Source organism: Pomacea canaliculata, linkage group LG13 (genome assembly GCF_003073045.1).
Source record: "Pomacea canaliculata isolate SZHN2017 linkage group LG13, ASM307304v1, whole genome shotgun sequence".
Lineage (NCBI taxonomy): Eukaryota > Metazoa > Mollusca > Gastropoda > Architaenioglossa > Ampullariidae > Pomacea > Pomacea canaliculata.
Window position 1 is genome coordinate 21219141 of NC_037602.1, and position 14348 is coordinate 21233488.

Sequence of the window (14348 nt, forward strand, 5' to 3'; positions counted from 1 at the left end):
CAAGCAGACTAGCGGCTGGTATTAATTACTGTGTCAGTTGAGCCGTCAGTTGACGCCACACAACCGTGTGGAGGCCTTTGATCACCTGCCGCCTGCCAGGTGTGCCCGCGGGCTGTGTCCCTCTCTCCCACCTTAAGGAGCATCAGAAGATCGGTATTGCACCACGGCACGAAACACGGGAGAACTAAAGGAAACACAAGAGAATTGTGGAATGGCAAGCTAGAATTAAATGATTAAAACTCGTTTTCACTCTAATTTCCGGGTCCAAACCATTCTCAAACACTGAGGATCGTGAAATACAATTTCCAACAGCGAGGAAGAGCTGGCAAAGTCGTCAATGCTTTCATGGTCCAAATTCAGAGTCGGTTTGTTTTACTGGAAGAGAAAAGAAGCTGGGTTTTAAGATGGTCAGCACTGACCTGTATCTCTGGCCGTCTGCCGAGACCAACCCTTAGCCTCTCGAGAACGTTGTAGGCTGTCAGGTCTTGGCGACTGCCGTTGACCTCCGAATTACGGAGAAGCACGTCTACCAATGTGATCCTCCTTACCACCAACGACTTCTTTAAGGATGTGACAGTTGAAGATTTGCTCAAGGAATGAATGAGAGGTGAACCGGAAGCATCTTTGACCAAGAGCCTCGTTGTAGAAATTAACGCACAAAAATTTGTCTTCAAGCAGTTCAGGGAGTAGACATCCGTGATTGTAACTGAACGCTTCGAGATTCCGGGTGCGAGACTTGAGGACGAAGTGTGGGAGGGTCGGTAACTGCCGTGACCTGAAGGCTCGAGGTGGCACACCTCACTGGAAGGGGGAGCCCACTGATAACAATCCGTTCTGGTCAGCGATCAAACGAAGCAGGTGCAAGCCCAAGGCGGGTAAAGCCTGTACACGCCATCATAAGCTACTTTTCACCACACGCTACACACGGAAATCTCAGCATCTACCCGGCCTGCGCTTGAGTGGCGCTCACGCTTGTCGCAGTCCAGCCGCCCTCTTCCCCGGGTACGTGAGCGTCACACTAGCAGGGTGCTCACTCCCCACCCGGTACACAGCTACAGTCACTACCACAGTCTCCACTCCCCACCCGGTACACAGGTACAGTCACGCTACCTGTGGCCATCACCTTGTTTGTGTTTTTTTAATATTTTTTTTTTAAGTGCCGGGTAACATAGCCTGGAGGTTACAGGGCAGTCAATGGCTGACTGTGTCTAATACCCCGCAAGGAGAAGGTGGCGCCAAACTGTCTCCGTCTGCCACATGTTACCTCACCTGACGACCACAGGTTTGACGGTGTCAGACTTCACACGTCACTTCCGGTGCGCAGTTTGCATGATGACTGCTTGACATTAGTGGACATCCAGGGCGCTGTCGATGACTGGCTTGTCACACCTTTGATCCCCGCCCCTCCCTGACACTGACAGACACCAGTGTCCGCTAATAAACACAACACGATGTACTGTATTATTGTCGGCAGCTGGGTGGTGGGGGTGTGGGTGTGGGTGTTGTGGGTGTGGGTGGGAAAATTACCAAAAACGTTTAATGCAATATTAGAAGCAGAATGTCGCAATATTAGAAGTTTAAAAAATCATTTTATCAGAAGCAGAAGTCAGGCGATCCATGGGAAGGGTCGGCCAATAGATCGTCTAGCATATACACAGATATACACCGCAAACATTCCTCGACCTGTGAATTCCCTCCCCTGACGACGCTGGGCGAGTTACGTCCCCTGTCCAGGTCTCTCCCTCCGAGGGAGGAACAGTCGTGAAAGCCTTTCCATGTGTCGCTGGCATCACTTGTCAGTGCTGGGGAGCTGGCAACAAAGTCCTTTGATCCGCATCAGTGACACAGTCAAAGGCGACCTTTGATATCATCGGCGGCGTCGGCGACTTTCATCTCTCATCCCTGGTGAGGTTAATCCTGCTATTTTTAACCCTTAGGGTCCTCGTGGGATGCTGGGTCATGGGTGGGTAGGACATCATTCGCTCTTTTCTCAGTGTTGGATCCCCCGACGAGAGAAAGAATTAATGAGATAATGACAATAACTGTCATCTAAATAAATTCAAAACATTGTTAACAACTTCTAAATCTCTTTACGTTTATTGTTTTATTTATTCAGTCGTCTGTGCAGACATTATTGGATTCTTGGACTCACTTTTAATTCTCTTCCCTCGTCCCGTTCACACAACTTGCTTCTCTTTCTTTATTCTCCCTTCTCTGGTTATTCTTACTCGCCTTATTCCTTTCTCTCAGTGCGTTCGTATGCGCGTACACTGTCTGTGTTGTTGGGGCCACAGCTCTCCTTTGTCGGCGACTCCCTCCCTCGATGTCCATCGTTCAGTGTAGTGGTGAGGAAATGCTCCAGCCCCAGGAGGCAAGGTGTGTGTGTGATGCAGCTACAATATTCAGTGTAGTGTGAGCAGATATAGATTAGCAGCTGTCGATGGTGATGACGTCATGAGGAATTCAGCAGTTAGTGTCAAAGGTCGCCATCAGAGGAGATCCGGGTCCTGAGCGTTCACACAAGCCGCCGGGCATCGTCCCCCCCTCCCCTCTTCCTCCTCGCACTTGGATTGAGCTGCCTGCTGGACACCAGCCAGTGTACCTCCCCATCTCCCTCATTGGTGGGACCTCAGCCCTGTCATCACCACTACACTGGGGGATGGCAGCCACTCGTTGGGTCGCTGTTACAAACTCCGCTACCATCTTCAAAGACAAAGACACCGCTTCTCTGAATATACACAATGGTCCATGGTGTCAGTGACTAGCTTCTTCTTCTTTTTTTCTTCTTCCTCTTCTTTTGGCCTTAAAATTAAATTGGAAACATCAACTACCTATTGCGGGCCGAAAATTCCCAGAAGCGGAGCTGGGATTCTCAGTGATGTTATCAATATTCATCAGGTGAGGTCTCAGATGTCAACAACATTTTTGTTATTTATTTTATTTTATTTCTAAGCTGCTCTGTAGCTGCATCTTCACACCGTGTGATCTCAACAACACGTACATTCTGTGCTTAGTAACACTTGCAATCCGTTCCAAATGTTTAGCCCTAGCAACAACAGCAGCAACAGCAGCAACAACAGCAGCAACAACAGCAGCAACAACAAAACAAACAAAGCAAAGACAATGGACAAGCCTGCAGGACAAAGGACACAAACTACTCTCAGCCTCCAGGACAACATGGAAGAAATTGCTATTCCCGGAAATGAAGGTCTGCCGTGAATGCAAGGATTTGACGGAAATGACGACAAGCTGCGCGATGGAAATACCCGGATATTAATATCTAGATTACCTCAGAGCCTGTTGGAATATTGAAGTCTGTCTCATGCAAAGGCTGCTTCCCACGCGATGTCGCGGGGCGACGAGTGTGTGGAGGACATGTCCCCGCCACTTAGGCCCTCGTTAACGGAAAGGCGAGAAAATAAATGAAGATGTTCGTCGCTCAAGTGCTCGCTGCACAGCCTCCAGTGAGTCTGAGGTCGCCAGCCAGTGTCCACATTATGGCCGCCAGTGGCTGGGTGTTGTCTGCTTCTGAATGGCGGACAGCATGTGTGATAGCGGGTGGTACAGCGGTACCGATGGTAGACATATGTAATAATGTTGCTGTATGACTGTGGTTCAGTTTATCCAGCACCAAAAAACAACAACAACAACAACAACAACAACTGTGTTGAAAGGCATTAATAGGAAGCCAGGAGGAGACCGTGTAGATGTCGTTGGCTGTTCTACGAGGCCTGGAACCTCCAGGTGACTGCAGGTAACCACAGCAGCCTGTAGGCGGGTGTCACACCCCTTTATATGTGTGTGTGCGCGCGCGTGCATAAAAACCTGGCGTTTGAGCGGCCGTTAATACCCGAGCTCAGGTGTGATGTGTGTTGTCAGTGTAACCGATGCCAAAGGGTTGGGCGTACGACCAGCACACCAGCACGCGCTGCTGCCTGCCATTACCTTCGCACCTGCAGCTTTTAGCTACGTGCAGGGAGGGACCGGGGCGGGGGAGGGGCAGGGAGGCGGAAGAGGAAGAAACTGCTGGGAGGCGTGCAGGGCGGGGTGGAGTGGGGTGTGGTGGGGTGGGGGAGTCAGGTGAACGTCGCTTGCAGGCAGCATGCCACAGGTGCAGGCTGTCCCACGTGCAGATAATAGCATGCCTCTACTCACATCGGCCTCCAGCTTTTGAAGATGAGGAAGGGAGGGAGATAGCGCCGTGGATACACGTGCACACACTCACACTCAACCCTACCCTCACCCTTTCTGAGGATTCATCACAGACCTACACCCTCTGCATACATACACGCTAACAAACGCGCTGATATAAGGTTTTATCGTACATACATCGATTCCTCCCGTGTATCAGGAGTAATCTGCCCCTAATGCCACGTCTGTCGGTTGGGCGACTTCAGTGTCAACACTTCGGTGAAAACTTGTATTCCGGTGTCCATAACATCGTTAAATGAAGCTTGACTGGCTGTGGTGTTTGTTCATGCGTGTATGTGTAGGGAGGTGAGTGTGGGTGTGGCTTTTATCTTAACTTTTGATCTCTTTTTCTAGCGCTTTATGTTAAGTGCTATCAATGTTGCAGGAATATTGCTGTTTGGATGTTGAATGTTTGTTGATGTTTTCTGGTAACTGCCCGACACCAAAGTTTTCTCTCATAAACATTAAAAGTTTTATACATCCACGTCTCGTGGACCGGCCCTTGATTTGGTGCGAACGACGGCGAAAACAACTGAACCGGAACTGACCGTTATATTTTTCTAAATAAAAGCCCGCGCATGCGCGAAGACCTCGTGAGTGTGGTTCGCAAGACGCGTCCGAGTGACACGGAGCCGGAGGCTGCGCTGTGTTATGGAGGGCTTGCTGCTATAAATAGCTGCCTCCCCCACCCCTGCGGCTCGGGGACTGCTGGGTGTGAGATGACAGATGCTGCAGCCTGCTGTGGACGCTGGTCCTCCACGTGATGTCTGTGTAGATGGACGGCCGTCTGCAGACCCCTCTGTCGTCCGTCCATGAAACTGTTTCCCTAACTTCCTGTTGTCGCTTCTCGATGGTGGGTGTCGTGAGATGTACATATGTACAGTTGTGGTTAGTACATATACTGTGTCTTCCGGTGTGCATGTGCTCGTGTAACTACTGGCACACAATTGTTTGTGTACACACGTGCAAACGGATAGGGGGAGTAAGTTATCGGCAAAAGGGGGGAGCACTGCAGGCGCGGAGGCGTTTATGACCCATTCCCGTCAGCCCGTGCGGCGGTAAACTTGTGTACAGACCAGCTTTTGGCTTCACTGGCAGGCAGCGCCACCTTTGTAGTGACGACCTCTTCCTCCGACCTGCTCCATGGTGTGTTGATGTCGCCGTTAGTGTCCCTGACTGACCCCACCCCACACACACCCAACCACTCTCCTCCATTCACATGTAGATAACCGCAGTTGATGTTTGCACTCCGCACGCACGAGTCCCGCGGGGGCAGCCTCCGTGTGGGGGACAGACTCAGTACTGAGAGCTTGGTGAGAGAGCAGCTCTGTGACAGACTTGGGGCATCCTTCCCAGTGTACCTCACCTGAGGTAAGCCTCCAAGAGCGACTCACAAGGAAGGGTAGAGGAGGGTGTAGGGGGAGAGATCTTCAGGAAACACGCCAGCAACTGTCACAATGACAACCTTCATCAACAGACTAGGTCGTCTTATTGATTGTTATGTTTTTTGTTTTGCTCCCCAGCTAGTCCCACCTCCACCATCACCCACCACTTCAGCGCACACCAAGGTGTCTGAGAAACTGTCATTAGCCATTGTCTTGTCACACTTCGTTACTGTCTTCCCCTCAACTACCGAGGGATGCTCCGACTGAATAAAGCAGGTTTTGTCACTTCGTTCCCTCGCGATGTTCCGGGTGGGATGAAATTTTACATCCGCTGCTCTTCGCCGTTTTTTTTCCTGTTTTTTTTTTTTTAAGCAGTTGCATTTTAAAAATATATAAAATATTGTTCAAATATCAGTGCGCGGAACATTCTTTGGTGAAAGGAACTGAAGTGTCTTATATACACACGTGCCTCGCTCGGCGAAATGTTTCCTCACAACACATAAACCCAGACCCACCCGCTTGTTGTTTACAAGAATGTCAGTTGGAATGAGCGAAAGGGTGAATTTGGACACGAGTCGGGTGGCACCTCTCTAACACGTGTGTGTGTGTGTTTATGCTAGCGATTCCAATCCGTACACGCTCGCATCCTCCGATAAATACCCCTTCCTCCAATAAACAGTTGCATACATATTGCCCAATGTCTTCTCAGCTTGTAAAACAAACTCAGCAACATCAAAAGTTCCAGAAGAAACCCATAAGAAACTGCACTCTGGATAATATATCATCACGATACACTCGGTGTATCATCTCGGGACCCACTCCTCCTGTGTTTTGTCATCACTGGAGTTCGCAGTGGAATGAAGCTGACAAGAAGTTTTAGCATCTTGTGGATCCTTCATCTTAAACCCTTGTATTCGTTCTTCTGCTAAAACTGAATTTTACTTTTGATATTCGTCACTTATCTGAGTCATGTGGCCACCATGCAACCGTTAGAAATAAATGTTTATGGGATTTATGTGCAAGTGAGGAACGAACTGTACACCAGGCATGATGTTGGCAGGTGTACTTGTAAGTCTGGCATTGCTGTACCCGATGGAGCATTGGAACCTGGGTACATTGTTTGACCGGGTGTTATGTGTTCAGAGTGGGGTGCCTCGCTACATCACGGGTGGCCAAAGTTTTCTTTTTGCGGGCTGGTATCAAAATTCTAACCCAAGCGGTGGGCCAGTAAAATACCCGACACCCGGGCCAGGTGACTGATGATGGAATGGACAACAAGTGGAAACATCATCGAATGTGACAGTTGTTGTAGGACCGCCGTGGGAGGATTTACAGGTCACAGCATGTGACTTTTCCACAACAAACACCAAATGTTGGTCACGTGTTTCTGCCTAGAACTGAATTTTGTTTTTAAAAAGCAAAGGTAGAGAATTACAAACAAGTGTCTAAGAAGTGCTAGACATTACGATGTGCTTTACGGTGAGGAAGACATGACGAGATACGAAGGACGATAACAAGACCGCCATCTTGTTAGATGAAGATGAAATGTCTTTGTATATCATCTGGACGCACGCTATCATCATTTGAATGAGGTACAATGGTAAAGCTACAAGTCACATGTCACAGCATGCACTTTGTGTATGTTCCGCACATATTCTTATTACATTCATCATTTTAATAAACTACGGACTACCAACGTCAAAGGGAGATAAAAAAAACCGCTTGGGACTTTTGAAGATGAACAGAAGGATTCGGTTGTTATTGTTGTTAAAGTCTGGTGCGTCACATTCTGAGAAATTTCTAGCAGTCAGACAGAATGTTCACGTGAGCAAGGTTCATTGCGAGTAGGAATGTAGCGACCTTTGTCACGCGAGTCAGGGTCAAGGCCGCCAGGTTGTACAGTTTAACCCGGGAATCACGTGCGGGAAGTGTGTGTGTGTATATGTGTGAAGGTGTGTGTGCTACAGTTCGCTAGTGGAGTTGTTGCTCGCAGCATCAGTAGACAGACAGGTGCATCAAGCCCCACCTTGCAGCTGCAGGCACGGAAGCGCACATTTCGATGGATTTTTATTTTTCATGAATATTCAAATTTTCTTCTTCATTCACAAACATGCCTACATGACACTAGTTCAGATTTATGACAGCAGCGAGGTCAACAACCTGCCTTGCCGACTTGGAGGTTTGCCTTCGTGCGTGAAATGTATCTCTTATCCAGAAAATTGCGATAACTGTTTTATCGACTGTCCTGTTAACTGAAAGAAACTTCGCAAAAGAAAACAAAATCTCATAGTCGATTCCTCCACACAGTTCACACGTGCCAAGTCGCGAGAGGGGAGGTGGATGGCAAGCTGCCCCCCTCTGTCAGGGACAGACTAGACAGTGATGACAAGTACTGAATCTTCAGTTCATAAACAGATATACCTGAATGAATTTCGTGGTTTTCCTCGTATCGTACTATACATACAACAGTGTATAAATACTTGTATTTACTACCGTACGACACAGCTAAGTCTCACCGACGAATATTTTAGTAGCTGTTCCTCTGACCTTTAGGAGAACAGCGAGAACCAGACCCACAGGACTGAGTTATCTCTCCGGTACACTCGTGACGTCACATTTTGTTTAATTGCAGGAAAACTACTTCCGCTTTGTTGCGCCCACCTACCCAGAGGCTCAACCCATGAGCAGATCCGATCTCTTACATTTGTTTTAAACACCCTTCATCTCCGCTGTCATTGTATCCGCAGAGTGTAGTTTGATTTCGAGATGAGGGATTGGAGGATGAGCTGAGGAGCGGGGACATAATTTGTGACCGACGGCCAGCGGGCGCTGTTTACTTTTCTTTTTGAATACATTATAGACTGCGCATGCGTACTCCAGTTGCTCCTGATGATGCATTCTGCGGAGTTCAGGTCGTGAGCCGCTGCCGACTACAGACTGCGCCTGAGCTGACCTCACCCTTTGACCCCGCGGCGAGAGGTCAGTGTGTCGACGCTAATTTGTTGCGTGGCCGTGCACTTAATGAAGGCCGCGATAAGAGTTACGGCGCTTGGTGTCAGCCGCCTCATCTCTGAGGCTAACACCGATAACTGATGGAAACTTGTCGGCCGTCCATCTAGCTGGTGTCGGGACGCACTCCGCCGACTGCGGTTGGCCCAGTGCCTGCAATAGCAGCCCGCAGCAAACCGACCGGAAGTTGGGACGATTGACCAGTTCTCTTTCTTCACTGCAGGAAGTGGGAACACATTTTAGTTTGAAGAGTGTAATCCTAGCTTTAGGAAGTCCACTGTCTTCCTCCACATCTTAACTTTAATGCTAAGGACTTTTTTTTATAAAAAAGTTATTTTCAATTAGATGGTCACTTTTAATTTTGCTCTGTGAAATGTTTGACAGCTGTTCGTCTTTCAAGATTTTAAAAGTGGGAATCTTCCTGGAGAAAGCTTGAGAAGCCTTTCAGCAAAATTTGCATTTTTCTATAAAATTTGCATTTTCTGTTCTCTATAACTTTACACATTTTTTGAACACTCAGCTGCCTTCAGCTTTTAAAGAACTTTACAGCCACAATTTCTGCAAATGGCTGTGGGTTTATTTCTCAGCTAAATCTAAAGACTGATGCTGAACTGAATATCTTATTCTGCTTTTACCCTTTACAAAAAAAAACAACAACTGCAGATCATTTTCCCAATAAAGATTAAGCGAAGACATCAACATCCAGGCAAGGCAAATCAGACAAAAGCAGAATTGTTTCAAAAGTTCCTTGTTTTCATAAAAGAAATTTGAACAAGGACAATGCATCCAAACCATCAAAATTCTAAGGTCTTCTTCTCATTTTCCTGTCACATCTGTCACTCACATACACAACTGTACATCACATTGATGATTATCACTCACACAACTATACATCACATTGATGATTATCAAACTTTGCTGTTCACAGGCCACGCTTGAATACATTACACACACACAAAATTACAGATCACATGTGCCTCAACATACACTTCACAATATCGCACTCATATTTTTACAGTTTCAGTTGGATATTCTTCCACACACTTTTTCCCTCAGAGGCACCACACGGCAGTCTCCTACCACACCGGTTCTGTACACATGCCTCTACAAACAATATATCCTTCATCACATCCCACTCTTGGCAAGTCGCATGTACACAGCTCGTGGTCCTGTATATAAACAGCCATACATGCACATACATTCTTTCTCCCACATACATGCCTATACATTATCTCTTGCTCTCTCTCTCACACACACACATACATTTACCTGTTAATTTTTAAGTAGAACGCAAACAGACTTCTAGAGTGTTTGGCAACCATTACCATTCCTAGGATCATCGTTGGGACCATCTCCATGTAGGACATGTTATTGCTATGGCAAGAACAGAGGATATCGCTGGTCAGTGGCTATCACTCAGCAATGGATATCACCAACCAGTGGATGTCTCCAATCCACAAAACATATTAAACTTCTAATCAGTTCCAATCTTGAGCGATTAAAAAAAAAATAATCAGGAAAAGATTTTTAAAAATCTTGCCAATCAAATGTACAAAATGCAGTTACTCCTTCATAAAATGTAGTCAACAAAATGCAACAAAAATTTGAACAGCTAACTGGTGGGATGAGGGAAGGGGGACAGGACATGAGGAGTTAGCTCCCTCAACCATCACTGTTATCAACTTTGATCATCTAATAAATATGATTGGTGAACTTAATTAAACATCAACCCGTCAGAAGAAGAGTAAATTATTGCTGAGACTGACACACAGTGCATAAAGGCAACTGTCCAAGACGCAGCTTGTTCCAAGCACGGACTGGAAGTCACGGATTAATTATCATTGTGGCCTTTCAAGCATCGTCAACAAACACTTCGCTGATTTCACCAGTCGGGTACACACATCAATGAAACCTACTGATGATATTCAGTCCACTGTTTTTCACTCACAACAGCTATTATTACACTTTACTGCAGAGCAATTAAATGCATGGGACTGTAAAGGGAGTAAGGTGGAGAGACAGCTACCCCCCTTCTAGAGCCACAGGTAGTGGGCAGGAAACACAATTTTTTTTATAAAATTAATCCAACTAATCCAACCTAGAAGAAAAATTTCTTTATCAGTAGTTTTTAAGTGACTCTTTTTAAAAGACAGCAAACTATAACAACTCTTTCCCTTAAAATGAAAAGTTCCCCTTAAGTTAAAATGTTTGTAAGATCAAAGTTTGTGTAAAATGTTAAATGTGGGTGAGGGGTAATAACAGATGTTTGTTAATTACATCATTAAAATGCTGAGTATGCCCTGCTGTTATGTTATGGATGTTTTTGTAGAAGACAATATGGTCAGCCCTAGGTTACCCAACCCTGAGAACTAGCTATCTTAGTGAGCTAGAATTCCCCCCTGATAAAGACTATTCTTCAAGTTGATAGGTCCTCATGGAATCAATTCCTCTGCAGATTCCTGCACACCACGTGAGTGTTGGCTGAATCAAAAAAATAAAAAGCAGCAGTAACTGCCGATCTGTGTGTACACAAGTATACAACAAAATGCAAAATTGTTGAAATACTCGCACTGGCCTGCAGGATCCACATTCCTGACGACACACAACAAGCTCTTGACAAGACCTTGATGATGATGTGCATTTCCACTGTCTGGTGGAGCTTTTTGTGATTAAAAACATCAACTCTCAACCCTTGAGTTCCTCGAGATGCTTCACTGATAAAAGTGCTCACTTCAGTGAAACTGTCTGCACACCCTGGATTTTATAGAGTATGTTCAGTATACCTCGGGCGTTTGAATCCTTCAAATAATCAGCTTTTTATTGCCTTGGCAACACTTCTTTTATAACTCCAGATATGGAGAGTCTTCACAGAAATTGTTAATACTTAAAAAGCCCATTGACATTCAGTTTTGTTCCACATGAAATATCTCACAGCTCACGATAATCTGTAACCTGGTAATCTGATACTTCTTAATGACGAGTTCTTGCTTACCTTAGCCAATAACCCATGAAAGCTGTCAAAGTCTAGGGGTCGGAGTTCAGCTCACCTGTTTCCCACTACATGTGGGTAAAACAACGTCACCAGTGCTAGCACCACGGTCCATGTCACACGCAACACCACAGACTGTCTGCTAACGAGCGAGGGAGCTCCACTGTACCCAGCATCCTTCAGCTCTGGGTCAGTCCTGTTGCTGAGCTGCTTAGCCATTGCTGGGTCTAAGTGCAGAAGGTCTTGAGGGCAATAATGGCTGCCAAGGTGAAGTTGCGATCCCCTGTAGCCATCAGGTCAAAGACGCACGAGTCGAAGTAGAAGTCGACCAGCTGCGCATCCCTGCATGCTGCTTCTGCCTCGTGTCGTGACAAGGGCTTGTTGCTGATGCTGCCATCATCATCGTCGTCTTCCAGGTCGTAGGTACTGCTCACCTGCGGGACACGGTCTCGGCGCTCAGCCAGGTATTCTTGGTAGTTGATTCGCTCGCTGGCGGGACATCCCCGTGTGCACAGCTCCAGCTCCCCGCGGCTGTGGCTGCTGTTGACCAGCTCTTCTGGCATTCGGATGGCGAAGGTGAAGTAACGGCCGATCTGCCGCACTACAACGGTGGTGTTGATGTATTTAATGTGGATCTCCACATGCTTGTTAGGCTCCACCTCCACCAGCTCCAGCCCGCCATGGGACCCGTACACGTTGTGGCCGTCATCGAAGGAACCGGGGAGGGAGTCCGTCTGGGCCTGGTATGTCTGGAACTGGCTGGAGCCGCACTCAGGATGGCTCTTGACTATCACAGTCAGCTGAAACATACACAAGGCCGTCAGTTTACATGGAGGCAAGCATTCCGTTAATAACGATGAGTAGCATTTGCAACTGTGACAACACATTAATTTCACTAACACCACATTCCCAGACGGACAAGAAAATACCACCGTACCTTGGGAATTGGTTGTGGGTAGTGTATGCAACTGGCTGTGGGTAGTGTGTTTGTGTGTACAGTTGTTGGTGGTAGGGGGTGTGTATGTGGGTGAAGCGGCAAGAGAAGTCCACTTAGTCCGCAACGGATATGAACCTTTTCGTCATGAGGTTCGCTAAAAGACATGCGCAGAACAGAAGACGGCTGTTCAGCATTACAAACATGGCTGAGACACATGTGTAACTCTTTTTCAGTCCTGCAGGACAAAGAGCAAAGAGTCAAACATTCAGAAATGAGGGCAAACACACCCAACTCGTGTGCCTACTGTAGCACCACACCATCTCAACTCCCCCCTCCACCGAAACACTGGATAAGACTCTCGGCGACAGCAGCGGTCTCGTCACGGCCTGTCGCGGTCGCACCGATCCCCAGTCGTGAAAGGCAATCGCTACAAAAATAAAAAAAAGTCCGCGGCTCCTTCACAGTACCAGGTCAGAGAAACGGGGGACGGGGAGCCCGTTCATCGGAATTTCTTGGCACCACACTGCCAGCTTCAGATGTGACCCCAGTTCCCCCTACCCCAACATCTTCCTTTGCTTCCAGGTCATTTATTTGTACCCGACGCGACCCCCATTGGTGGCCAACCAGCAAGAACCCGTGCAGAACGAATGCACTGCCTTTCTTCTCTCTTATTTCAAGCCTGTAGAGAAAGGAGCAGCGAGAAAAATATTGAGCAACACGACTGATGACTACCAGTTACAGACCCATCACTGTAACAACATGGCCTTCCCTGAGTGTGCAAGGCGATCACCACCCGTCCCAGTCCTCCATCAGTTCGACCTTTTAACCCCCTGTATCATCAACCCTCTTTCCCCTCAACGTCCAGCGAGGCAGTAACAAGCAGGACAGTTAGGGGGTGGGTAGGAGGGGGGAGAGTGCACAAGGTGTGGGATGCGAGGCGACGAGGAGAGAAACGACACACGAGACGAGCGCTAGGCAGAAGGGAGCCAACCCGTCTAGGGTCGATAAGAGTTGCCTCCCCTAACTCGCTCTCTCCGTCAGTCTAACCTTTCCTCTCTCCTTGTCGTCGCATGCTTACCTCCATCTTATCTCTTCCCCTCTCGTCCTCACATCCTGCCCAGCACAAGCTTTTCCGCATGCAATCCGTCGGTCTGCAGTAAACCGCGCGACTACTCCACCCGAGGTGTTCAACTCCTGCCGTGTCCCACCCGTGTCCATAAAGAAGCCAAAGGTTCACCGTCACACTACCACCACCTATCGCAGACACAGTGGTGTCTTCCTGTATGGCCTGACGAGGTGGTGAGGGAGGGTAGAGGGCGGGGCGGAGGACGGGATAGATAAAAGTGGGGCAAGACAAAGACATGCCTCAGTAGAGGAACTGATGAGAGGGGGGTAGTTATCTTAAAATCATAAATTTGAAATAACTGACCATCAACGGCCAGAACAAGGGTCACTTGACTGGTGCTCGTGTACTGAGCATAGCATACACGACACACACGTGCGCGCGCGCTCACATACTGACGGTAGTAGAGGAAGAAGCTTGGCCAGCGGAAGAGGGAGGGAGTCCCGCGAACACCTCAACTGTAAAACCGCAGACGATTTACGTGCAGCCCGATAACACCCCCTGACACCACCGGCATTTCAATGGCTTCCAAGCGCCATGTTTTCACTGCTCCCTCCCTTCCCGAGCCACTTCCTCTCCACCCCCACCCGACATACCCTCCTGCAGTGTGTACCCTACCTCAGGAGATACGACCCATGTTCTTACCCCTCCTCCTCCCCAACACACACACACCGAGACATAGGCGAGGGGGAAGCGGAGCCACACACCGCTTGT

At 47.9% G+C, this 14348-nt stretch overlaps 1 protein-coding gene across 1 annotated transcript in view; it reads right to left on the bottom strand.

Moving 5' to 3' along the window:
- Window positions 1-9316: 9316 nt before the first annotated feature.
- Window positions 9317-14348, bottom strand: part of LOC112554012 (repulsive guidance molecule A-like) — a 38104-nt gene continuing 33072 nt past the window's right edge. Inside the window, 2 exon segments of the mRNA XM_025221567.1 lie at window positions 9317-11822; window positions 11825-12374. Of these exon segments, the coding sequence (XP_025077352.1) occupies window positions 11629-11822; window positions 11825-12374 (744 nt within the window). The 3' untranslated portion in view covers window positions 9317-11628.